Source organism: Rhineura floridana, chromosome 13 (assembly GCF_030035675.1).
Source record: "Rhineura floridana isolate rRhiFlo1 chromosome 13, rRhiFlo1.hap2, whole genome shotgun sequence".
In the NCBI taxonomy this organism is placed as follows: domain Eukaryota; kingdom Metazoa; phylum Chordata; class Lepidosauria; order Squamata; family Rhineuridae; genus Rhineura; species Rhineura floridana.
The window spans coordinates 36,958,269-36,984,053 of NC_084492.1; the positions used below are offsets into that span (position 1 = coordinate 36,958,269).

The 25,785-nt window shown below is 42.2% G+C and overlaps 1 protein-coding gene across 1 annotated transcript in view; it reads right to left on the bottom strand.

Moving 5' to 3' along the window:
• Positions 1-1,528: 1,528 nt before the first annotated feature.
• Positions 1,529-25,785, bottom strand: part of LOC133369111 (meckelin-like) — a 39,559-nt gene continuing 15,302 nt past the window's right edge. The window contains exons 11-24 of the mRNA XM_061594019.1: positions 23,298-23,354; positions 20,161-20,259; positions 19,804-19,902; positions 19,017-19,115; positions 17,196-17,298; positions 15,801-15,931; positions 14,192-14,332; positions 12,999-13,079; positions 12,051-12,167; positions 9,479-9,595; positions 8,472-8,567; positions 5,409-5,511; positions 4,708-4,850; positions 1,529-2,678 (exon numbers count right to left, since the gene is read on the bottom strand). Coding sequence (XP_061450003.1) covers positions 2,598-2,678; positions 4,708-4,850; positions 5,409-5,511; positions 8,472-8,567; positions 9,479-9,595; positions 12,051-12,167; positions 12,999-13,079; positions 14,192-14,332; positions 15,801-15,931; positions 17,196-17,298; positions 19,017-19,115; positions 19,804-19,902; positions 20,161-20,259; positions 23,298-23,354 — 1,467 coding nt within the window. The 3' untranslated portion in view covers positions 1,529-2,597. The remainder of the gene's footprint in view (positions 2,679-4,707; positions 4,851-5,408; positions 5,512-8,471; positions 8,568-9,478; positions 9,596-12,050; positions 12,168-12,998; positions 13,080-14,191; positions 14,333-15,800; positions 15,932-17,195; positions 17,299-19,016; positions 19,116-19,803; positions 19,903-20,160; positions 20,260-23,297; positions 23,355-25,785) is intronic.

Consider the following 25,785-nt stretch of genomic DNA (forward strand, 5'->3'; position numbering starts at 1 on the left):
GTGCACAGTCTGCTCAACGGACAAGTGTATTTGCAGTACAAGTGCAGGAGTGGTCATTTCATACCACACTATCCCCCACTTGTACAGCCCATTTCTTCTTTGAATTTTTGCCATCTCAAATCACTGGACTATTTCAGAGCAAACAATTTAGCAGTTTAAGAGGTCCTCAAGTGTGCAAATGTAGAAAGAGCCAGTCAGTCCTTGGCCATCTGTTGTATATCATCTGTAGGAATATAAAACAGGTTTAAACTCTCACCTCCCAAGTTTATCACGCTTATGCTAGTGACCTTTATAACTTCCTGCAACAGTGAGTTCCATAGGTTAATTAGTATTTGTGCACTTTCTACTTCCAATCAGTTTCACTAACCTCACCTTCCCCGATTTTGACGGTTCTGAAAAAAAGGGGATAGTTGATCCTTATTGTCTCTCCATGCCCTGTCACTCATACCTGATGACATACTTTTCCTGACCAAAATAAAATGTGCCACGTTGGCTTGTGATTTAGTGGCTCAAATGAGCCATTAAATGTCAATGAGTGGGTGGAGGAAACTGATGCTTGCCAGGTTTTGGGTACATCATAAAAATGTTTTATTAAAAGAGCTATTTATCTGCAGTGCAAGCATGAGAGGGAGCCCAGAGGGGATCAAGAGCACTGTGGTTTTCCCTGTCTTTGTTGCGGTAAATTTGCTTTACTTCCGAACCTCCTTTTTGAATTAAAAAAATTAATAAGGGTCAAACAGCATATGGTGCTAAGTGTGCTATCAGAAAATACATCAGGGCTTCTTTGCTTAAGGGGGAGGCAGTTTATCAGGACAACACAGTGCTCAGAAAAGGAAGGTTTAACCCCTCCCGCTCAAGTTGCAATCCCAATGAAAATGACCCTCTACTAAACGAACAACGTCAGTGCCCAGATGGCAGATTATGGGTGAGAGAGTATGCTTGTAATTGGCTGTGCTTAGATCCATAGGCCGTATTCAACTAAATCTTACTCAGAGCAGATGCAGTGAAATTAATGCACCAAAGTTACTTGTGTCCATTAACTTCAATGGAACTATTCTACATACCAAACCATGTGTGCGATTTTTTTCTCAGCTGCTGATACAGGTATAAATCATGTATCCACGTCATGAAATTAGCTACAAATGCAATTTTTAAAAAAATTCAACGGATTAAAACGCTGAATAAATTGGGGGGGGGAGCTGAAGACACTCCTTGCCTGGGGCACCATTTTTTGTAGGGCACAGGAAAGAATGGTTATGTGTAAAAACCAGGTCCCTGTGAATGGCCGTGAGGAGACCTTTAGTTTGGCCTGGCATATGTGATAGAAGGGTAGTTTTACACCCTTTCCCAGACAAAGAACTCTTCCAGATGTGCAGCACTCTAGCTCCAGGACGGCTAACCTTTCTTCGGGCTAAGGGCTGCATTGATGCATGGTCAGACCTTGGGGACCAAATGTCAAAGTGGGTGTGAACAAAGTGTAAAAGTCAACATAGTTATTATTTTTTAAAGGACAAATGGGGAGTGGCACAAAAACCTTTTGGCTTTATACAAATCACAGCAAGGACCCACAGAACTGGTCAGTAAAATGAAGAAATGACTTTTTTTTAATGACACAGGGGAATTAGAGGGTGACAAAATCCTTTTGGCATCACAGTATGGAGCAGTTATTATTTTTTTAAAAAATTAAGATTTTAAAAATGGGGAAAAAGAGGAGGGCTAGAAAAAGTATTTTGATGTCATGGCATCATGGGGGGCACAGGAGCAATTGATTTTTTATGACATGTTGGGGGGTTGGGGGCCACAAACTATTGGGGGCCAGATCTGGCCTGTGAGTCCAATGTTATCTTCTACTTCAGCAACTGACCACGGAGCAAATGGACTGGAGAGCATCCACCCCAGGGATGGTTCTTCTGTTCCTCTGTGTCTCATTTTTCAATCTGAAATTCAGTTCTCCACATTTCTGCAGTGATTTCTGGATTGTTTTTTTAATCCTCATGAAAATTCTTCGGCATGTTGGTCTGAATTTGCTCTAATAAACACATGTTTGTTTGTATGTAGCTTTGACTGATGTACATATTTTTTCTAGCAATTTCTTCTAATATAATGCATTTTTGTATGTTATTTTCACTAATATATTCACTTTATGCACATTTCCCCCTAATATAATGCATTTCTGTAAACACTTTTTGGTGGAGAACTGCACTGCAAAATTCAGATGTGTGAATTTCGAAGGATGGCCGTGTTTTAGTTCTCATATTGTTTCGGAAAGTGCAAATTTGATAGATTAAGCTTTAAATGCAAACTGAATAGAATTTCTCCCCCATCCCTAATGAAGACTTGCTGTTGCCCTTTATCGCTGCTTTGGGAAAGACGCACAGCCATTGCTCAGAGGCACTCATGTTACTTCACATGCTCTGACGATGGATCTCGGCAGGAAGAACAGATATACAGGGCAGAATTCTAGTTCAGATAAAAGATGTGCAAACCACAGTTCTAGTGCTGAACAGATTCAAGGTTCTTCACAATTTCTTCAGTAAGTAGCAGCAATTCCACAGCAGGAACCTATAGATTCACAGGCAACCACTTGTTGCCCAATTCTAGATTAGGAATTGCTTCTCCACCAAGGTTTTCTCAGCCAGGTTCCTCCTTCCAAGGGTGTTTCGAAGCATCTGCAAAAGCTGAAAGCCAAAGGGGTGTAATAAAAACAGGTGTCTATTGTTTTCTTGACTGTACAGTGGCCTGGAGTCCACACTCTTGCTCCATTAGCACTCAGATCCTTCCTCCCACAGTGGCACAGTCAAAGCAGAAATGTTTTAAATTGTAGAAAAAAACACCCACAATTAGATATTTGGAGTGGCAGCGTAGATATGTTTTAAATGAATAAGACTCCAGCCACGTTTACTGCTCACCACCACCAAACCACTTCTGAAAGTGTTGTAGCAACGGTTGTGGGCTCAGAAGCAACCTGGTTGCACATAGAAACCATTGCACGATCATTGCATCAAACGCAAGTCAAATCTGTCAGTTTTGGTTTCTCTCAGTTTCTCATTTTTCCAATCTTAAAATCAGTTCTCCACATTTCTACAACAGTTAAAAGTACTCATGAAATTCATCAGCGAATTTCTCATAATATAAACGTCTACGTGCAATTTCCCCTAAAAATATACATACCGTATTTTTGCAAAGCAAGTCTCTCTAATAGCATGCATTTTTAATGTTATTTTAACTACCATAGAAATTTGTATGCACACTTTACCCTAGTATATGTATTTTTGTACACATTACTTGGCTGGAGACCTGGCGTTATAAAATGTAGAGAAGTGTGAATTTTGAAGGATGGCTGAGTTTTGGTTTGTGTATTGTTTTGGGAAGTGCAAGTTTGGTAGGTCTGCCTTTAAATCCCCTCCATTACACAACATTGCTATTCAACTTCCTATAGCCAGGGAGCTATGTCCTTTCAGCATCTCCCCAGCTCACGGATGCTGAGCTGCAAAGTTACACAAATGTTCCCAAATCCTCCCTCCTATTCAGCACTCTTCAGGTGGGCTAGCTAGACCACTTGTGGGAGATTTGGAATGTGTGAACAAGGTGAAGATTTATGAAGCAGCCTTTGGCCTGCATTAGATCAGCTCACACACTTGCCGTTTTGATTTTATTGTGTAAATCAGTCTCCACAACGGGGAAATTCTATAAGCTGTGGCTGCATACAGTTAAAGTCTGCTCCCATTTTAGCCCCTACCCAATTAAAAAAAACCTGAGAAGTAATATTGAATTGAAATACACCCCTTTTCTTCCAAATTGTATGAATTACTCTGGACAAAACCTTTATCCACACCATGCATAATTTTTTAGAAAATAAAGGCAACATTCCATTCTCTAGTAGGGATGGACAAGTATGTCACAATTTCAGTTTCTCTCATTTTCTCCTTTTTCCAGTCTTAAATTCAGATTGCATCGTTTCTGCATCAGTTTGCATTTTTTTTTAAAGTATTCATAAAAATTTGCCACTATTTTAGTGGGCGTTTATCCTAACGTAGATATTTTTGCAAGCAATTTTGCCTCAAATGCACCTTTTTGCAAGCAGTTTCCCCTAATATAATGCATTTTAACGTTATTTTTACTAATATATACATTGTTGTATGCATTCATCACTTAATCTGGTGAAGTGTCAAAGCACAGCTGTGTTTCATCTAGAGATGGAAAGATCTGTCAATTTCGGTTCTCTAAGATTCTCATTTTTCCAAGTCTTAACTTTGGTTCTCCACATTTCTGCAGCAATTTGAAATTTTTTAAAAAATCCTCATGAAAATTCCCAGTGTTTTGGTGCAAAAGTCTCCTAACAAACACATTTTTGTAGGCAGTTTTTTGCAAGCAATTTCTCATCATATAACACATTTCTTCTGTTATTTTCACTCATATATTCATTATGCACATCTCCCCCTAACATATGCATTTTTGCAAACATTGGTTGGTTGGCAAACTGCATTACAAAATTCGAATAAGTGTGAATTTCAAAGGATGGCTGTGTTTTAGTTCTCATATTGTTGCAGAAAGTGCAAATTTGATAGAACTGAACTGAATTTTTCACCTACGTATTGTTTTGGGAAGTGTGAATCAAGTAGGCTCATATTAAAATGTGAACTAAACCAAATTTCCTCCCCATCTCTACTCTTTTGCTCACATATCTGGGGTCATGAAACCATTTACCTTTTGCACAACAAAGGTGATAATTGTTGCCAAGACAAAATCCTGTGCCGCCAAGTCCACAGCAGAGAAGATAAGGGTTTCAAAGAGGAGCAGCACAAGCTCATGGTTGTAGAAAAGGGTTCTGCCAAATAGTGCACTGCCATCTAGAGGGAGAAAAAAGGAACACATTTATCAAACTACTACTCTTTTGCCATTTAGAGGTAATTCTGGATTTTAATTCCCACAGCAACTCTTCTTCTTAAAAATGTGCACCCCCAAAATGGAGTCTGTTTTGTCTCATCCACACACAGTGGAGGCTAGGCAAATGGGCCGTTGCCCCATCAACCTCAGTCTTCCATCGGCCAACCCCCACCTGCCTGCCTTCTTCCTTGCATCCAGTCCAGGGGGTGAGATCTGCCTGTCACTGGCTCTGGTACCACCACTGTTGGTCTCCCTTCCTCCCACACTACCAGTCCCAATGGGCACCATCCACTACTGAAAGTTTCTTAAGCCACTTTAACAGTCATGAAGAATCCTGAGAACTGTAGTTTGTTCAGGGAGCTGACCTCACAGAGTTACAATTGCCAGCACCCTTACAAGCTACAGTTCCCAAGATTCTCCAGGATCATTAAAGTGGTGTAATAGTGCTTTAAATGTATGCTGTGGATATGACTTAATGCAAGATAATGCCCAACACAGAAGTCTACAGGCATTTGGAATACCATTATAGAGAACAGAGATGTCCCCTGGCTCTTGGAATTCCATGTTCAGAATCCGCTCCAGGAAAAACTTGTCCTTCACCACGTAGTCCATATCTCTGTACCTCTAAAGGGTGAAGTGAATGAGGAGAGAATTAAAGGTGTTAGAGATACGTCAAGACAGGGTGACTCCTTTATTGTTAGTTGCCAGCACACCTGGGCCTGCAGGATTAATTAAATACACAAAGACAAGGGAAACAGCATTAACTTGGGGTGCTTCCGCACTGCAGCTTATTGCAGACTCAGTACTGCTTGTGCACACCAGTTTTGCACAGCACCTACGAGATGTCATCTTCATCAAAATCCCATACTATTTTCCCATTTAATCTGGATTTACTGTTTCCATGGAAAATCTGCTAAATTTAAAAAAAGGTGGGGGGCTGCATACAAACCATGTATTTAAAGTACACCCCTCCCCCCCAAAAATCCTGGGAACTGTCATTTATTAAGGATATTGAGAATTATAGCTCTCTGAGTGGTAAACCATGTTGGAGCTGTTTTCTGGCGGTTTAACAGTACACCCCCCTCTAGTCCCCAGAGGTAAAGCAGCACCAATAACCAGGCATTCACATTTTCACTTGCCATGGCAAGAACTTTGGTTTGTCAATTCACAGGCATCATAACAAACCACAGCTAAAGCTTCACAAACTGTGGTTTGGTAAGATGTCTGAACTGAGTTGCAGGGTAAGGACAGGCAACAGAAAGTACTACTTTGCACAATGCAGGATCAGTTTATGGAATTTGCTGGCATAAGAGGTGATAATGGACATTATTTAGATAGCTTAAATTAATGAAGTCTATCAGTGGCTACTTGTCGCTGTATGGAACCGCTGTCATGGTTGTTATGTCCTTGAATACCATCTGCTGGAGGAGCAACAGCAGAACATGTCTGTTACTCTCAACTGATATACTTTACAATATTTGTATTCCACATTTAAACCACAACCATTTTCAAAGTGGTTCACATTATTATTATTTCCCTTTTCTTGCAAAAGCAAGCCAAAGTGACTTACAATAACAAAAAACCCTAAAACCATGTATAACAAACAACCAAGAAACTTTAAAAACACAGCTGTACAAATAAAAGACAGGTCTTGTAAAACCTGCCACAGTAAAAGAAGCCACCAGTACTAGAAGCCCCTCAAATGATATAGAATCAGATTTACAGGAGGAGGATTGTTCCTTCTTCGGCAAGCTGTCTCTCTGGAATACCAGGTCTACTCTTGTGCTTATGACATGCTTATGAGCTTCCCAGGGTCATCTGGTTGGCCACTGTGGGAGAAAAAGATGCTGGACCAGATGGATCTTTTAGTTTTTATCCAGCAGGACTCTTCTTACTTACTGAAGTTAACTGGGTGCTTATGTATCCTTCTGTTAAAAATTCCCGTGACTGTCATGGCTGGAAACAATGCTATAATTATGGGAACTGTTGCCACCTGTGACTTGCAGTTGCCCTGTTCACATGTTATAGATGGTTAGGAGCTCTGTGTTTTTATTTTTTCAAAATATAAACATAACCAACAAAATAAACACAAAATAATACACTATGTAGATCATAGTCATATTGCTTGTAAATATTACATTTTGATTATACATACTGAATTATTAACACAATTTTAATTCATACATTAATACGGTTCCCTTCCTTTTCTTTCCCACAGGATTGTTGAATATCATTCCTATCCTTTCAATTATTGGACCATTTAATAATAGTGCCATATTCATGTGTATGCCATTGGCAGGAGAATCCTTATATTTTGGAGATTTCTATAATTGATAAAATCACACCATACTGAAATTAAATTAGTCCCTTTGTTCTCTTGCTCTCGTTAAATTATCTGTTAGTTTTTCAAGTAGACATCCATGTTTCGAGGGGCCTTGAGCAAGATACTCTCCATGAGCCCCTCTCTTGCACTGGGTCTCGTTCCCTACTGCTGTTATCACCCGCTGTTGTGTCTGCTTCACTTCCTCATCATGAGAGACAGGCAAATCTGTCATTGTTGGTTGCTCTCTGTTTCTAATTTTTCCAGACTTGAGTTCAGTACTCCACATTTCACATTTTTTTTCAAGTCCTCATGAAATTCATCAGCATTTTAGTGCAAATTGCTTGTTAGTTATTTACTTTATTAGCTACCCTTCACCTTAAGGTCCCGTGTGTGTGTGTGTGTGTGTGGCAACAATTTAAAATGAAATATTAAAACCAGTTTGAAACAAATTACAGTTACAAAATCTTATATACATTTTGTATGCAATTTCACCTAATATACATATTTTTGCAAGCAATTTCCCCATATATTGTTTCCCCATAGAGTGCTGCAGACAGAACAGTTAAGGGCGCCCTGAATCAAGCCTCTCCAAAGCATGTATTTGCTGCTCCTAATCTAAGATTGAAGTTATGAATAATGGTTCTGATCTTTCTGTTTGTATAGCAAACTCTTGATAAATGTGTGCAAGGCCCTGAGCCATAAACTGCCATAAATTATTTGCACATCATTTTCACTAATATATGCATATTTACACACACTACCCTAGTACATGCATTTTTGTACACATTACTTGGTTGGAGAACTGCATTGCAAAATTCAAAGTAGTGCAAATTTCAAAGGATGGCAGAGTTTTGGTTCACGTATTATTTTGGTAAGTGCAGATTTGGTAGATTCGCTTTTAAATGCTAACTGAATTGAATCTCTCTCCCATCCCTACTCATAGCTATCACCTGCTTGCTTGCCAGGCAGAGACCCAATGAGCAGGCAGGCAATGGCACCTAATGCTCCATCGTTTTATCACCACTGTTGTTTGGGGCAGAGTAAAAGGTGGATGAAAAAGCAAGTTGCAAAGGTGAAGAAAAGGAGCCGGTTGAAGAGGCTTCTTGTTAGTGGTCCCTCGGCAGCTCCCTGACCAAGTCAGCCTTTGACGCCGGCCCCAACTGTTGGCATGCAGAGCACAGCACTTTGTGTGGCACAGCCTATGGATACAAGTTCCCAGCACAAATAAATGTTGAATAGATAGAGGAAGCCAAAGACTCACATGTTCCAAAAAAGATATCAGGAAGCGGTTCAAGGCATAGTAGCTTCTGAGTCTCTGTTTGTGAAGGTCAGACTGCACATGGGTTCCTCTTGGAAACTGCCACCAAAAAAGTTCAGAGACTGTTAAAGTTCGTGTTGGCTACCTGCCATGCCCCACTGAAGAGGATTTTTTAAAAAAACATTGATTTGTTTTCCCTCAGACGTTGCCTTTGGCAGCAGGGGTCTCAGCTCAATTTTCACCTGCTGTTCGTGAGAGCTCATCTCCACACACAGACAGTGTTTTCAATTAAAAGGTGGAGGGAAAACAGGAGGGTTGCGTATAGCCTGGCAGATTATTGTTCCTTGAAGGAGCTCGGCTACGGTTAGATTCTGATCAAGAAGTAAAAACAACAGAGGCTCCTAGTGGCACCTTAAAGACTGTGAGGAGAGTCTTAAAGGTCAAACAGAGCAGGAGTTCCCAAACTGTGGTCCCCAAGCTTCATTCAGGTGGTCAGCATGTCTGTGAAGAACAGGGGAAGCAGCCACTAAGAACAGCAAGCATCACTGCTGCTCCATCGTTCGTAGAGCCTGGGGGGCCAGCTGGAAGGTGAGTGGGACAGACACAGCAGGTGCAGCCATCACATTAAATATGAATATTGATGTTTAATTATATTTTTATTTTTATTTCATATATATTGTATTTTGCTGTGTTACAATAAAATACAATATACAAGAAGTAAAAAGAAGCAATAAAAATGCAACTAAAAATCAGGCAACATCTAGTGCGTTACAATTGATACAACAGGCACAAGAATCACAAAGTGGTCCGCCAAGATCCTCAGCAATTTTCAAGTGGTCCGTGGGGGAAAAAAGGTTTGAGAACCACTGAGATAGAGTCCTAAAGGCAGCATTTTTGCTCCAGGACCCGAACTTCTCCACCCCAGGGCCTGGCAGAGATTGTTTTTAAGTATTGCCCAGCTAATATTTTTGTCGAACCAATTACCAGCAAAATACGATTAGGTATTGTACCTCCATTAAAGATAAGGTTATTCTGTCATAGAACTCCTGAGTCCTATCAGTAAGAAGCACTTCAAATGTTTGCACGTCCGAGTAGGCCTCCAAGCCTCTAAGAGCACAGAGATTCTCCTGTGGAGAGCAGCAACAAAGGGGGAAAACAGTAATCACTGAAAGGTAAAAAAAACATGAATACCAAAGATTGAGAGCTATATTGTAGCTCTTTTCTGAATATCCCTAATTCTAGAGTGAGGGGCAACAGCCGGGGCTCTGACTGAAGAGTTCACATTCTTTCAATCAGAAACCCTGCCTATCTTCCTTTTGCACAAGACCTAATGGAATGGAGAACAACGTTGCAATTATGAGTGGAAAGTGGGGGTGTGACTTCGCAGAGCTTGGAAAAGTTACTTTTTTGAACTACATCTCCCATCAGCCCCAGCCAGCATGGCCACTGGATTGGGCTGATGGGAGTTGTAGTTCAAAAAAGTAACTTTTCCAAGCTCTGGACTTAAGGAAATCCATAAGTCCCACTTCTCTACTCCCTCCAATGTTAGCAAAATCACCTCCCTCCCTCGGTAGCCTTGTAAAAAGAGCAGCTAAGGGGACTGTGATGTTCCTATATTAATGTATATATGGTAAGTGTTGGTTGTTTAGAAGATACATGGTAAGTGGAGTGAAAGAGGAGGGGGAGTGAATGGGCAGCAGAATGCTAGATGATTGGCTGAGTGTTTAAAATGGCTGAACGTATAAAAGGAAGAGTGAGAGTGGAATCTGGGGGGAGAAGAGAAAGAGTGGGTTGTTTGGTGGGTTTGAGAGAGTGGTTTACCAGGAGAGAGTGGAGAAGGAGGGGGGTGGAGTTCGGATTAGTATTGAGTAAAACCATATGCTTATGTGCCTTAAGAAGAAATCTTGTTAATCTTGTTAGCTTTGTTATCTTTAATAAATACTTAATTTGGTTTACCAAAGGCCTGATCCTTGGCTGGGGTTTCACAGACCAGAAGGGAGGGTAAGGTAATGACCAAGGCTGAAGGGGAACTGTAACAAATGGTGGCAGCGGTGAAGAGAATAACAATACCAGTATTCAGAGTCTCTGGGAATACTAGTATTAGGACGTGACTGGTGGTTGCCTAGCAGGGGGATCTGTTGAGATCTGTGCTAGAGCGGGGAGAGAAAAAATAAAATAAAGGACAGTCCGGACTGGTGGAGTCCCTGGTGGTGCCTAGTGACAGGCAGTAGCCACGCGCAGGTAGGAACCTGACAGGGAGAGCCAGGGAAGGGCGCCACAGGGACCGCCAAGCTCACTTGCTAAGGGCAAACCCAACAGAGGCACTGAAGGAACGGCCAGTTCCTGGCCTACTTCGCGGACCGTCACCAGAAGGTAGTGCTTGGGGAACATCACTCAACACCATGAACTCTCCATTGTGGAGTCCCTCAGGGGTCAGTTTTGTCCCCCATGCTTTTCAACATCTACATGCAGCCGCTGGGTGCGGTCATCAGGAGTTTTGGAGTGCGTTGCCATCAATATACTGATGACACGCAGCTCTATTTCTCCTTTTCATGTTCTTCAGGTGAGTCTGTTGATGTGCTGAACCGTTGCCTGACCGCGATAATGGACTGGATGAGAGCTAATAAACTGAGACTCAATCCAGACAAGACCGAGACACTGCTGGTGAACGCCTTCCCTGCTCAGATGGTGGATGTTCACCCTGTTCTGGATGGGGTTACACTCCCCCTGAAAGAACAGGTACGTAGTTTGGGGTTCTTTTCGATTCTTCCTTGTCTCTCGAGGCCCAAGTGGCCTTGGTGGCACGGAATGCATTTTACCATCTTCGTCTGGTAGCCCAACTACGCCCCTATCTGGACAGGGACGACCTCGCCTCCGTTGTTCATGCTCTGGTAACTTCAAGATTGGATTACTGTAATGCGCTCTACGTAGGGCTGCCCTTGAAGACAGTTCGGAAGCTTCAGCTGGTGCAGAACGCGGCTGCCAGACTATTGACAAGGACCAGTCGGTCTTCGCATATAACACCTATTCTGGCGCGTCTGCACTGGCTCCCTATTTGCTTCCGGGCAAGATTCAAGGTGCTGGTTTTGACCTATAAAGCCTTACACGGCGTGGGACCTCAATACCTTGTGGAACGCCTCTCACGCTATGAACCTACCTGTTCACTTCGTTCAGAATCTAAGGCCCTTCTCCGGGTACCAGCTCATCGGGAAGCCCGGAGGGTGGTTACTAGATCTAGGGCCTTTTCTGTGGTGGCCCCTGAGTTGTGGAACAGCCTCCCCGAAGAGGTACGCCTGGCGCCTACACTTCTATCTTTCCGGCGCCAGGAAAAGACCTTTTTATGCTCCCAGGCATTTTAATCTTTTAATTTTCTTAATCTTTCTACTTTTAACATGTATCCTTCTTAATTTGTGTTGTATTTCGTTTTTGTTGTGCTTTCTGTTGTTTGTTTGTACATGTTTTTGTGATTTTTTACTATGATATATTGTATTTTATCTTGTTTGTTCACCGCCCTGAGAGCTATTCTGCTAAGGGCGGTATATAAATTGAAATAATAAATAAATAATAAATAGATGCTATTACCTCTTCCTTCCTGAGATAGGAGTGCATGGTGTCCATGCCCACATCGGCGTGTCCATGGACACTTCTTCCATGGATGTAGAAACCATAGCACCTGTGCGTCAAGATGAACACTGACACCTACAGGTGCAGGCAAATGAAACAGTCACTTGACAACTGGGCAGAGAAAGTTAGAGAACATGATTGCAGTCCAAGTTTGTTTATGGATTAACATTAGTAAATTTTACAAGCACAATTAAGACTCCACGTTAGTTTATTTTTAATTAACTACATTATATCCCGCCTTTCCTCCCACAGGGAGCGCAGGACAGTAAACAGACGATAAAGCACTAAAAACATCTTAAAAACAAAACATCTTTAAAAAACGTAGTGTAATCTAACCTCATCCAGCAAACATGGGCCTTCGGGGGAGAGCAGATGCCCCAGTTGTAGAATGTCCTCCCAAGGGAGACTCGCTTGGCATCCACACTAATAAGTTTTAAGTGCCCAACTAAGACTAATATTAAAAAAAAAAATTGCCCAGGCATTTTAGTATGGCTTTAGTTGATCGGTGCCCAGATGGCTTTTATAGTGAATGCTTTTCATCTTCTGATTTTACACGGTGTTGGTTTTTACACTGCCTAAGAGCTTTTAAGATGTCATTGCTTTAATAAATTATAATTATTTTTATCGCCACCAGCAGTTCTGGGAATTTTATTCGAATTGAAAAGCAAACTGGAAATAAACTAAACAAACTAATCAATTATGAGCCACTAGTAGGCCTGCATACATTATCTGTTCTGAAAATAGTACACTCCATTTGCTCATCCCGAAACAGGATAGATAATAACTGGTCCTGTGTTGGCTATGGCCAATGGTACATGGCCAACATTTTCTTTCTGTGCAGCAGAGCTGACTGATGCTCTGCTTAGAGGTTTTGACAACTATAAATGCTATTAAATATATACTCACATTGCTCAATGAACAAAGATCAATGAACTGGTGAATCTTGTCCTCTACAAACCGCTCGTATAACCCGACAGAAAACACCACCTGTAAACAAAAGGCATGCCGGTTCTAATCACCATGTGATGATAGCAAACAAGAATACGCAGTAGGGCCTTCTTTACTAGCACTGTTCAGTTAAAGGGGGCCTCCAAACTGTCATTATTTTGTGGGAGAGATTCAAGCGCATATCGGACATTTAGATTTGCATGATTAAAGTGGATTAAGTGGCTTTTGTCCTCACACAACAAATCCACTTTAAAACAAGAAACTGACTTTTTTGCAGTTGGAGAAGTGACAAGGAAATGCATTGGAAACTGTGGAATGTACAAATGATTAATGGAAGATGTATAAATGCCCAGCAAGCAAATCAGGATGAATGGTTATTGTCATATAGCCTCCCTGCGAACAAATCAGAATGCATGCCTGTTAAAGACCTCCGTGTAAGCTTTGTGCAAGCAAATCAGGACGAATGCTTATAAACAGGTTGACATTACTGACAATTAGCTCCTGGAGAATGGACTGAGCAGGCACACAGCTCATTTGGTCAGTCTTCCCCACTATGGTGAGACATACTGTATTTCTATTTAAATTATTATTTCTTAGTTTGCCTCTATACATATAAATTAGCACATGCAAATCATTGTCCTTTTTTATTATGCATTTCCTTCCCCTCCCCCCCAATACATGAGTGGCCATGCTAGATATAATCCATCCATACTGGATGCTAAGTTATTTATATTCCTCTCAGGCAGAGTCCTGGGTATAGGTTATGAAATCTTTACTTCACTTATTTCTTAAGAAAGCAAAGGAGGTATTTCAGGGTGCCTCACAGTGCATAAAACAGATTATGCCTTTCTTTTGTCATGTTACTTACCTAAGCACTTTTTTAAAAAAGAAGGCTAGTTATTGCTTGTTAATTTCATATTTGTTATATTTTTCTATACTAACAAAGGAGGAGGAGGAAGGATCAAGGCAATTTCTATATTCTTATGTTGGGTGAGATCTAAATGAGACCTCACTGTGCCCCCTTCCCCCAGGTAAGGCACGGAGCTGGATTGAACCAATCCAGCTCCGTGCCTTACGGAAGGGGGCACAGTGGGGTCTCATTTAGATCTCACCCAACACTTAGTTAACTAAGACTCAGAGAGAAAAGTGACCTGTACAATCCCCACTGCCAGCCAAACAGAAGCAGCAATCCCAAAGCGAAGAATTGGGCTCCATGGAGCATGGTAGACATTTGGTCCTAGGTGCAGATTCACATTCAGATCTCTCGATGTGAGGTTCTTCAGTCCCACCACCTAGAAGTTAAAAAGAAGTCTGTGTGGTTCCCACTTCGATAGAACATTGTAGGACTTGGGCCTAAATTTCTCCTCAGCCTCACTGGGTGGGCCCTGGATAAGACTCCCTCCCTGGAAAATGGGATTAATTACATACTCAAGAGTTGTTGAGAGGGCTGCTGAGTCAACCACAATGCAATCTGGAGAATTAAAAAGCTCTACAAAATAATGTCCAATTTATAAATTACATGGAGACACTGTAAGGCCACAGATTAGGCCTGGTGCATATGTTACCATGGTAACATGGTTGCCATTGAACAACTGCTTCTGTATGGTGAGGCCTCCACCACACTGCGATAGGTGTTGGCCAGTAGCTTAGATGAGGCAAATGAATGAAGGAAGAAAGGTTTACCAAGGACTATTCGTCATAATGGCCTTACGGCACCTCCATGTTCAGAGGCTACTTCCAGTTATTGGGAAGCCACAGTGGGCAAGGACTATTGTCTTCGTGTCCTGCTTGTGGATGTTCCAGCTGCATCTGGTTGGTGACTGTGATGGACAAGATGCTAGACTAGATGGACCATTGGTATGATCTAGAAGGGCTATTCTTAAAGGAGGATGGGCAAGAAGAGAATACAAGGGACCAGCAAGAACAGACTCATCTTATCTTACTCATCTTACTGGGCACTCCAGTCTCCATTTCTTCCAGAGGAGGGTGATCCATTAGAGCACATGGGGCACAGCCCCACCAACTCAATCAGCCCTCAGCCAGCCCTCATCTGCCTGACTTCCAACCAGTCCAAGGGGTGGCATGCTGTGTCAGCAGGGAAGAGGATGTTGTCCAGTTGTTTCAGCCCTACAAGTAGACACCAGCCATTCCTGATCTCTTCCTGTGAGCTAGCTCACAGAAAGTCTGACCATCATCCAGGCATGGCTGAAGCTTTGGCAGCCCTGGTGACTTACACCAGGGATGAGCCGATCTGTCCATTTCAGTTTCCCAGGTTTCTCATTTTTCCAACGTAAATTCAATTCTTCACATTTCCACGACAGTGTTGCAATTTTTTAAAAAATCCTCTTGAAAATTTATCAGTACTCTAGTGCAAATTTCCCTTAATAAACCTATTTTTGCATGCAGTTTTGACTGATATACATATTTTTGCAAAGCAGTTTTCCCAATACAATGCATCTTTGCATGATCTTTTCAACAATAAATGCATTTCTATTTTACCTTAATAATGCACTTTTGAACACATTTTGCTAGAGAACTGCACAGCAAATCTTGAAGGATGTCCATCTTTTGGTTCTCGTATTGCTTTGAAAAGTGTGAATTTGGTAGGTTCACCTTGTCCCCCATCACTAATCTAAACAAAAGATTTGCACTCCTTGGCCCTAAGTGTCTGCATTTGTGACCTTGAGAAGGGGGAAAGTTATCACTTAGGAGAATGCAGGGACTGCATAGCAACTCCTTTCTTTCCTTAATCTCGCTCACCTCCAGGAGCAGCAAGACAGCAAACAACTGGAGCGAAGCGTTCACTTTCCTGTGGGTCTGGATCTCATTCCACTCATTAGCGATCAGAAAAGTTCTCCAGGCGCTCACAGAGGAAGTAGCCCTCTGATCTCCTGAAGCAAGGGGGGGGGACACAATGAAGCAGAAACAATTGGCTTTATTTGAGGACTCTGCATGAGCTTATCGGATTTTTGGCAAAGTGCAAAGCTCAACGCCCCTGGGTTTCCTTGAGCCCTTGCTTATGTTAATTTACCTCTCCCGATATGAAATCGTTACAGTCTGCAGCAAGCTGCTTCCTGGAACAGGCGCCTGCTGATTTCCCAGAAGTACCAAGGGCCTTGAAGTGATTTGCCAACGCTAATTAAACAAGCAAGAATCGCACAACAGCTGTGCGGATGTGCTGTAGGTAACATTGCTCTCATTTTTCTGGGAGTCAAAGTTTTTGATCTTCAAGAACATCCTCTAGTAGCAATCACACAGTGTCAAACGTTCCATGCTCCACTCAGTAAAGTGCTCAGAAGCCACACAGTTACGCCCTGAATACTGTGAGACTTTGCTCACAGCTGTAGGGTGGCCCAGTGAAGAGATATAAAGGGAGGAAACATAAAAAGGGATTATGTTCCGGTTGTGCTTTATCTAAAATGGCTGAGCACAACCTTGGAACTACAAGCAGTTATAGGAGGCAGAAAAGGGAAGCCATTGGTCCCAGGGTATGGTCTGAAGGCACATGAGAACACCACTTTGCTGAAACTAAGCAGGTCTGGGCCTGGTCAATGCCTGGATGGGAGACCAACTGGGAACCACATGTATGCCGCCTTGGGTTTCTTGATGAAAGAAAGGCGGGATATAAATGTAAGAAAATAAATAAAAATTGGCTCACTCTTCCAAGCCAATCAGGGATTTGTAGATAGAACTTGACTGGCATGCTGCCCTGGAAGTTTTCCTCCTTGGCTAGCCTAGACCAGGGGTAGCTGGGGAGTAGGTGTAGCTTGCGGAGAGTCCCAAGGCCTGGAGAGCCACATTCAGCCCCAGGTCTGAGGTTCCCCACCCCTGTTTTAATGGGAGTAAAGAAAACTGTAACCTCAAATTAAAATTACGTTCCTATACAATCAAATACTTAACTCATCAACTGCTACGTTATTCATCACTTTATACCAGAATCTCAATTATCCATCACATTTCTCTCTCAGCTACACCTTGTACTGTAGAGTTCACGACAGAACCGTATTTTGGTTCTCATATTGTTTCTGAGAGCGCAGATTTGAAAGATTCTCCTTTAAATGCAAACTGAATCAAATTTCTCCCCCATCTCTACTTGCAGTAAATTTACCCCTCAAAATGCACACAACCTCTCGGGAAACAAAAGCAAACAGTTACCCATAGACGCTTTAAACACTTGTTTGTCCTTTGGCTTCTCCCAGTCTATCAGGAAGATGGAGACCGTTAACTGGGTTATCAGGATATGTATGAGGTCCAAGGTCTGGAACAAAAGGAGCCACCGAGGATTATGTCTCAGTGACACAACGATAGGTTCAAGATTCAGTCCTAGGTAGCTGAGAAAGACCAGAGTATAAAAGCCTTGGAGACTTGTTGACCTTCAGAGTAGGCAATTCTGGGCTAGATTCAGTGGATGTTGGTTCATTAGAGCAAATGGAGTATTGTCCCACCAAACTCAATTTACCCTCAGCCAGACTCCACTTGCCTACTTCCTTCCTTACAACCAGCTCAGGGGGTTATGTTATGGTTTATTTCTAGGCCGCCTTTTGGCCAAAAAGGCCCCCAAGGCGACTTACACACAAATGGAAAAACACAAATACACGATACAAACAAAAACAATACAATTTACAAAGCCAACAAAATCCTAGCATTTCTAAAAGCAACAACGGCTAAAAACCAAAAGCACTCATCTTCCCAGTAAAGGACAGTCCCCAGAAAAATGTCACTAAGAGCAGGGACGAGGTGGCAAAGCAGGTGGAAAAACTTGACCCTCGATAGTCCCAGCACAGTCTCAACCCTGCAGCTCAGGGGGTGACTCTGGCTATCGGCTCCCTCTTTTTCCTTAGCCTCAGAGTTGCCCTTGTAGAGCTCACCTGGGAGGAGGAGGATGGGGGCAAAACTAGAATGAGTTGCCCTGCAGCTCATTAGCTCCACCTATTGTTTGGGCTCCCTGCCTTCCGCCACACCAGTCCCAATGGGCACCAGCCACCACTGGCTAAGTTATTCTGATTGCAAATTGTTTTAACTGATTTCATTATTGTATTTTTATATTTTGTAACCTGCCCTGGGACCTTATGGTGAAGGGCGGGGGGGGGAATCCAGTTCATTAATTTTTTTTAACAAGAGACGGATCAATAGTCTGTCCCTGTATAAGGCTGCTTCCCATATGCTGATATATTAACTTCCCCTGCGCCATGAACTCATCAGGAGGCCTTAGGCAAACAGCTCTCTCACCGCCTCAGCACCCCACTGCAAGATGAGGACAATAATACAGATCTATCTTTCAGGTTTGTTGTAAGGCAGTGGTAGGGAAACCTGGCGCCCTCCAGATGTTACTGGACTCCAACTCCCATCAGCTCCAACCAGCATGGCCAATGGTCAGGGATGATGGGAGCTGTAGTCCAGCAACGTATGAAGGGCACCAGGTTTCCCACTAAGGATTACAACAAACTAATGTGAGAAGCCATTCTGAACACTAACATGTTACATATTGGTATGCCGCTTTGAGACATCATCATCGGCAGCAGGCCATAGGAAAACAACAGTAGCCTGAATTACAAGGCTTAGGTTAATAAAACTGCAATTATCCAGCACCCAAGGTTCATTTTCTTTTGGAAACCTATCCATTTTTACCTGTTCACAAGCCTCCCAGGGTAACTTGGAGGAAAGCCATGATGGTTAAAACTAAATGAAGCCTACAGCACAGACTTTTGCTCCAGGGAGCTGTGCACATCTGTCTCAGTCTTGCTAAAGCTTCAGATGCTTCGCCGAGTCCCTCAAGTTGTGGAATGGCGTAAGATTTCCTTCTAGGTTAGAGCTGCCCAAACCACCTTTCCTGTCAGAGGTTTGTGTGTTTGGTTTTTTTTGTTGTTGTTAGTTATGCCATCTTTTAAAACTTTGACATTTCTCCGTGAGATGCAGTGACAAAGCCTTCTCCATTTCCCCCAAATCTCAAACACTCAGCTCTCCCGGGGCTCTTACCTTTAATGCAAGAGCACACAGCAAGTAGATGATGAAGTTGGTTTCTATTCGGCTACCACCAGCAGGCAGCATCACCTCAACTGCAGAAAACTGTTGACCCTAGGGAGAAGGACCGAAAATGAGGACAGGACACAAAAGGTGTTTCTCTATGGACAATTCTTGGGGCTCATACCTCATCATCCCTTTTTAACAAGGTAACAGCTGTCCCAGCACAGAACCTGCAGCCTCATTAGGGGGCACAATCTGGGGGCCCAGCTCACTGGCAAACACATGCTTTGCATGCAAAAAGGTCCTTAGTTCAATCCCTGCCATCTCTGGTAAGGCTGGGAGAAACTTTGGAGAGCTGCTGCCAGCCGGTGTTGACAGTACTGAGCGAGATGGACAAAGCAGCTTCCTATGTTACACTGGTTGTTCCTGGTTACATTGGAAAGATCTTCCTCTTTCAACAAGCCTTTTAAGTAGATACTTTATCCCTGTCTGTGTCTGCGTCTGAATTCCTTTTTTAATTTTTACTTTTTTAGATGTTTTTAATGCTTTTTAAAAAAGATTGTTTTTAAAAGATACTTTGTTTTAATATGTTTTTTAAAATGCTTTGTTTTAATATGTTTCAAAGTCTTCTAAGATGGTTTAGAGTGGTTTTTAGTGTTTTTGTTTGCTGCCCTGACTCCTTCTGGGAAGAAGGGTGGAGAATATATATATAGGTAGACATCACCTCCAAGACCAAGAGTAAGAAAGATCCACTGTGTCAGATGCCTGCAGGAGAATTCTAGGCCTGAGAGTAACTCACCTTGAAAACTATGAGCCAATAAATGCCAATTCCCAGGCTGACCATGAAAAAGACATTTGCCAGAGATCCACTGAAGTAGGCAAAGAATTTCACGATGATCTGCAGAAAAAATAATAAAAAAAATCCAAAGGGAATAAAATCTTGAATTAAGGGGGGAACTGCATGGCAAATGGAGCAAAATGCAAGCTACGCTATCTTCCATAGCTGAGCACATGCTAGCAAAGTGCAGGCATGCGGAAGAATACCTATCATGTCTAGTAAACAGAGAGAGGGAATTGAGCAACATGTCATTCTTTGGACTGAGGCATGACCCAATTTTCAGCAGCTCATACATGAAAGGAAAACCATCACCCTTACCATAAAGTTTATGTTCGGAAGTCGAGATCGCCGGGCCCAAGTGCTGGTCTCCAGCAAAGCATAAAGGACTGCAAGGAATCCCAGAGCTCCAAAAGCAATCTGTGAAGAAGGAAGGCAAGGACTGAGGAAAGCGTGTGTGCATCATCCATAGGGACAGGTGAGTCTCTCAAATTTCAGTTCATCTCTCCACATTTCCACAACAGTTTGCATTTTTAAAAGTAAGTCCTCGTGTGCAATTCTAATATGCATATTTTTGCAAAGCACATCCCTCTGATATCATGCATTTTTAATGTTATTTTAATTCAGGCATTTTTATGCAAACTTTACCCTAGCACTATATATGGATTTTTGGACACATTACTTGGCTGGAGACCTGCATTGTAAAATGTAGAGAAGTGTGAATTTCAAAGGAAGATTAAACTATTTCCAATATTAAAACCATACACACATATAGCTAAAAAAGTTCAAACTAGTTTAAAAATGATATAATAGACATGAGCAATGCAGCACCCTTCATGCTCTATCCTTAGCCTTCAATTCCAAAGGCTTGTTGGAATAGGAAGTCTTTGCTTGTTGGCGGAAGGACTGCAAAGGGGGGGGTCATTCTTACCTCCCTAGGAAGGGAATTCCAAAGCCTAGGGGCAGCCACCGAGAAGGCCCTCTCACGCGTCCCCACTAGTCGTACTTGAGGAGATGTGGGTATTGAGAGAAGGGCCTCTCCTGAGGATCTCAGGGCCCGGGCAGGCTCATACAGGGAGATACGGTCTGATAAATAGCCTGGACCTAAGCCATATAGGGCTTTATAGGTCAACACCAGCACTTTGAATTGTGTCCGGAAACAGACTGGCAACCAGTGGAGCTTTTTTAACAGGGGGGTAGTACTTTTCTAGTTCTCTCATAGCTGCCCTCCTCAGTCCTAGCCTTCTTCTGATTTCTTGACTATTGTCTCCATTTTGGTTAATGACTGTGCAAAGTATTGGAAATCCTTGACAAGTTCAATGTCCTCGTTGTCAGCTTTAAAGTTACATAAATCTTCTGTTGCCATTACTTTAGTCTTCTTGACGTTCAGCTGTAGTCCTGCTTTTGTGCTTTCCTCTTTAGCTTTCACTTATTATAAATCAAATAAAGAATAATAATAAATAAATACATAATTTGCACTTTCTGAAAATACACAAAACTCCTCAAGTACGACTAGTGGGGACGCGTGAGAGGGCCTTCTCGGTGGCTGCCCCTAGGCTTTGGAATTCCCTTCCTAGGGAGGTAAGAATGACCCCCCCCTTTGCAGTCCTTCCGCCGACAAGCAAAGACTTCCTATTCCAACAAGCCTTTGGAATTGAAGGCTAAGAATAGGGCGTGAAGGGTGCTGCATTGCTCATGTCTATTATATCATTTTTAAACTAGTTTGAACTTTTTTAGCTATATGTATGTATGGTTTTAATATTGGAAATAGTTTAATCTTATTTTAATGTAGACTTTGTATGTATTTAATTATATGTATTTTTTATCTGGAAGCTGCCATGAGTTCCAGTTTTGGAAAAATGGCGGGGTATAAATAAAGATAATAATAATAATAATAGAAAAGGTCCTAAAATGCAAAGATGTGTCACTGAACACTAAAGTCAGGATCATTTAGACCATGGTATTCCTGATCTCTATGTATGGATGTGAAAGTTGGAGAGTGAAAAAAGCGGATAAGAGAAAAATCAACTCATTTGAAATGTGGTGTTGGAGGAGAGCTTTGCGCATACCATGGACTGCAAAAAAGACAAATAATTGGGTGTTAGAACAAATTAAACCAGAAGTATCACTAGAAGCTAAAACGATGAAACTGAGGTTATCATACTTTGGACACATCATGAGAAGACATGATTCACTAGAAAAGACAATACTGCTGGTAAAAACAGCAGGGAATAGAAAAAGAGGAAGGCCAAACAAGAGATGGATTGATTCCATCAAGGAAGCCACAGACCTGAACTTACAAGATCTGAACAGGGTGGTTCATGACAGATGGTTTTGGAGGTCACTGATTCATAGGGTCACTATAAATCGAAATTGACTTGAAGGCACATAACAACTACAACATTAGATTTATATTCTGCCCTTTCTCGCAGTAGGAGCCCAGGACAACGTGTAGGTTTACCTTTAAATGTGAATGGAATCACATTTCTCTCTCATCCCTACTGGAAATCAAATGGAAAAATAGGTGGAAGGGAAAACCCACACATTGCCCCTCCCACTTTAAGATTAAGTAAACTGAACTATACGTTATTGAACATCACTAAGTCCATATCCCCAATATGCAAATTGCACCCTTCAGGAGCAAACGGCAGCTTCAGGGAGAGGGTGATTTTGGGAGGAGAGGCAAATGGCATTGTGGGGGGGGGAGAGAAAGAGTTTTTTAAAACCCTTCCTCATGTCACAGTCCTGATCTAGATTGAAGAGCCCTGTGGTGGGTCTCTCCAAAGAAAGAAACATGGAAGCAGAGATGTAAGAAGGCATTGTTTCCTGTTCTGCCCTGTACTTGCTGCATGCAGCACTGTTTCTGATCTGCTGTAATTTGTTTTTTTTTTAAATTACATTATTTGTCTTGCTGTCCACTCTGGCAAAATTATCTAATTTACATAATTTACATATTTAACTCTGTAAATTACATGTTACCTTGTCATTACATCATTCCACCTTATCCCTTTCAGTCAAAAGGAAACACAATGCAAATGAGGGGAGGATGCAATCAATTACATATCATTTGTGGACTGAAAGTAGCAACAGCAGCAAATACCAATTGTATTTGCTGGATTGATTTCTGTTCCAGATATGGGATAAATAAGTGAACATCAGCAATTTTCACTCCCTAGTGGTAGTGATTAAGCATGGTAATTAAAAAAGGCTTTTAACAACACATATTTTGGCCCTCTTAATGTGACCCCAAAGAGTCTTGCCACACCTAAAGGATGAACAGATTTATCGTAGCATTTGTTTTGCATTGCCTAGAACTCATTCTGTCTGTGGGCCCTGGCCCACAAAAGCTGAAGCCATACTAAACCTAAGAGTCAGCATAGCAAAACCAACAAAAAGAGTCTTTGAAGACAAAACATGCACAGCTACCCTTCTGGAATCCTGCTATGAGGGTTACTCACATCTGTAGCTTGCTGAGCGGTTCCAGGATCCTGAATATAAGAGACTGAAAACGACACCTATAAAGAAATAGTGCAAAGAAAACATAACAACAGGAAAGAAAACAGGCATATAAACTGCAGGTTGTGGGCAAAGTCTCATCTGAGGTCATTACAGTGAGTGACTTTGGAAAATATCATGCAAAATTTGGCTAAGCTGACAAAAGACTTAATGTTGAATGCTTTGGCATCTTCTTGCTCATACAACAGGAAGTTCAAAATGGTTTCCCCCCCCAAAAAAAGTCTAATTCTGTAGGAGTTTTTCTTTTTACAAAGTGCAAATGGAAACTACAACAAAATGTTGCAGTATGGAGAGCCCTGTGTCAGCGTTTCAGCCAGCCACCCAACCCCTTGTCCAGGATACTCCATTCCACTCCCCTCTCCAGTTTTCTCACCTACCCACCCACCCAATCGGTCGCTATTCCATGCCCACCTGAGCAAGCTTAGCCTTCATTGGACTGTTTTATTTTTTGTTCAACCAACTTAGGGGGCTTTTCCTACAACATTTTTGTATTTCTGAAAACCTTAAAGAGTTCCCCCAAGCCTGCTAATACTTCACTCTTGAGCATGACTGCTACTGTTCTGGCTATGAAAGGATCCACACTCTGGGAATGAATTCAGTATGTGTATATTTATAGAGAATGTCCCCCGTTCTGTTTATGCAAGAAACAGCAGCCCAGTCCTACTACCTTACGCTATATTAACAAAAAATAATGGCAGGCTCATTCCTCAGTGACTTTTGTCCATTAGCAATCCACCTTCTTTGACAAACCACCCTGTCAGGGAGGGTTTTTCTCTCCTCTTCCTGAAAGTAGCAAAGGGATCCCTCCTGTGCATAACCATCTTTAGCTGCAGGAGACCCCTGAAGGATGCAAAGAGAAAGGGCAACAACACTGACTGAGGCTGGGGATGAAGCCGTCACTGGGGACAGGCAGGCAGTGGCCAAAAAAAGACTGAAGGGACAGGAAACCTGTCTATTGAGCATTCATTTATCCTGATTTGCTTGCAGGAAATTTAGGCCACTGTTCTTCAACCTTGGGTCCCCAGATGTTCTTGGACTACAACTCCCATCATCCCCACCCAGCTCAGCCGCTGGTCAAGGGATCATGGGAGGTGTAGTCCAAAAACACCAGAGGACCCAGAGTTGAAGAACACTAGACAATGTTGGCTGTTCGATGAGCACTTGTTCAGATTTGTTTTCAGGGAGTTTACATGACATTGCACCAAACCACTTTCCTTATTGCAAAAAGTTCAAATTTTTGGAGGAAGCAAGTTTGTGACACAAGAGCTCCCAATCAATTTTAATTTGGAACACAGAAAGCCGCCTTGCACAGAGTCAGACCACTGGTTCATCTATCTCAGTGCTGTCTACACCAGAAGGTTACCAAACATTTTTTTCCCATGGACCATTTGAAAATTGCTGAAGGTCTTGGTGGACCACTTAAGGGTTTTTCTGCCTTTTGTAACAATTGGAGTGCGCTGTGCTAGATGCTGTATGATTTTTAATTACACATCTTATTTCTTACATATTGTATTTTATTACATCCCATAGAATCCAAACTGTAATACAATCAAATGCAATAAAATAAAATTTAAGAAATAAGAGAAGCAATTAAAATACAATTAAAAATCAACAAGAATATTTAACGCAGATATGCCGCAGACCACATGAATGACACTCACATACCACAGTTCGGGCACCCCTAATCTGCACTGACTTGCAGTGGCTGTCCAGGTTTTCAGGCAGGGAATTTCTCCCAGCCTTACATGGAGGTGTCAAGGATGTCAATTTGCCAGTAAGTGACCGAATTCCACTAGAAAACAGTGATTGTCTGGAAGCTCCCAGAGTTCCTCTACTACAATCATATGCAAAACACCTAAGACTTGGGCGGAGTTGCTCAGCCCAGCTAGAGGACGTTTGTGGTGGCTTTGACTACTCCAACCCTGAATCTCAATGGAGAAACCTGAGGTTTACTTACTTAAAAACAAAAAAAATTAGCCTGTTCTTCATCACCAAGCAAAACCGGGTGGCAGGGGACACAATCAAATACATTAAAGCCACAAATATCAACCACAGAATCATGCAGCCACGGAAAGATAGAGGAACCTCAGCAGAACCAGTACAAAGGCCCTTGCCAAGGCGATACTCTCCAGATGTTTTTGCATTACAGCTCCTGTTGGCTGTGCTGGGCTAGGGCAGATAGAAGTTGTAGTCCAGAACTTCAGCAGAGCACCAACATGGCAAAGGCTGCAACAGTTTCAAATACTCTGCTTAAACATTAATACCCTGCACAGAGAACTGTTTATATACATAGGTCTTCAGCTGGCACTGAAAAGTCATTAAGAGTTGGATCTCCCCAGTGGGGACCTGAGCTAGTTTGCCCGTCAGGACCAGAACAGAACATAAGCCCTGTAACCGGATCAGGCCAAAGGCCCCTCTAGTCCAACTTCC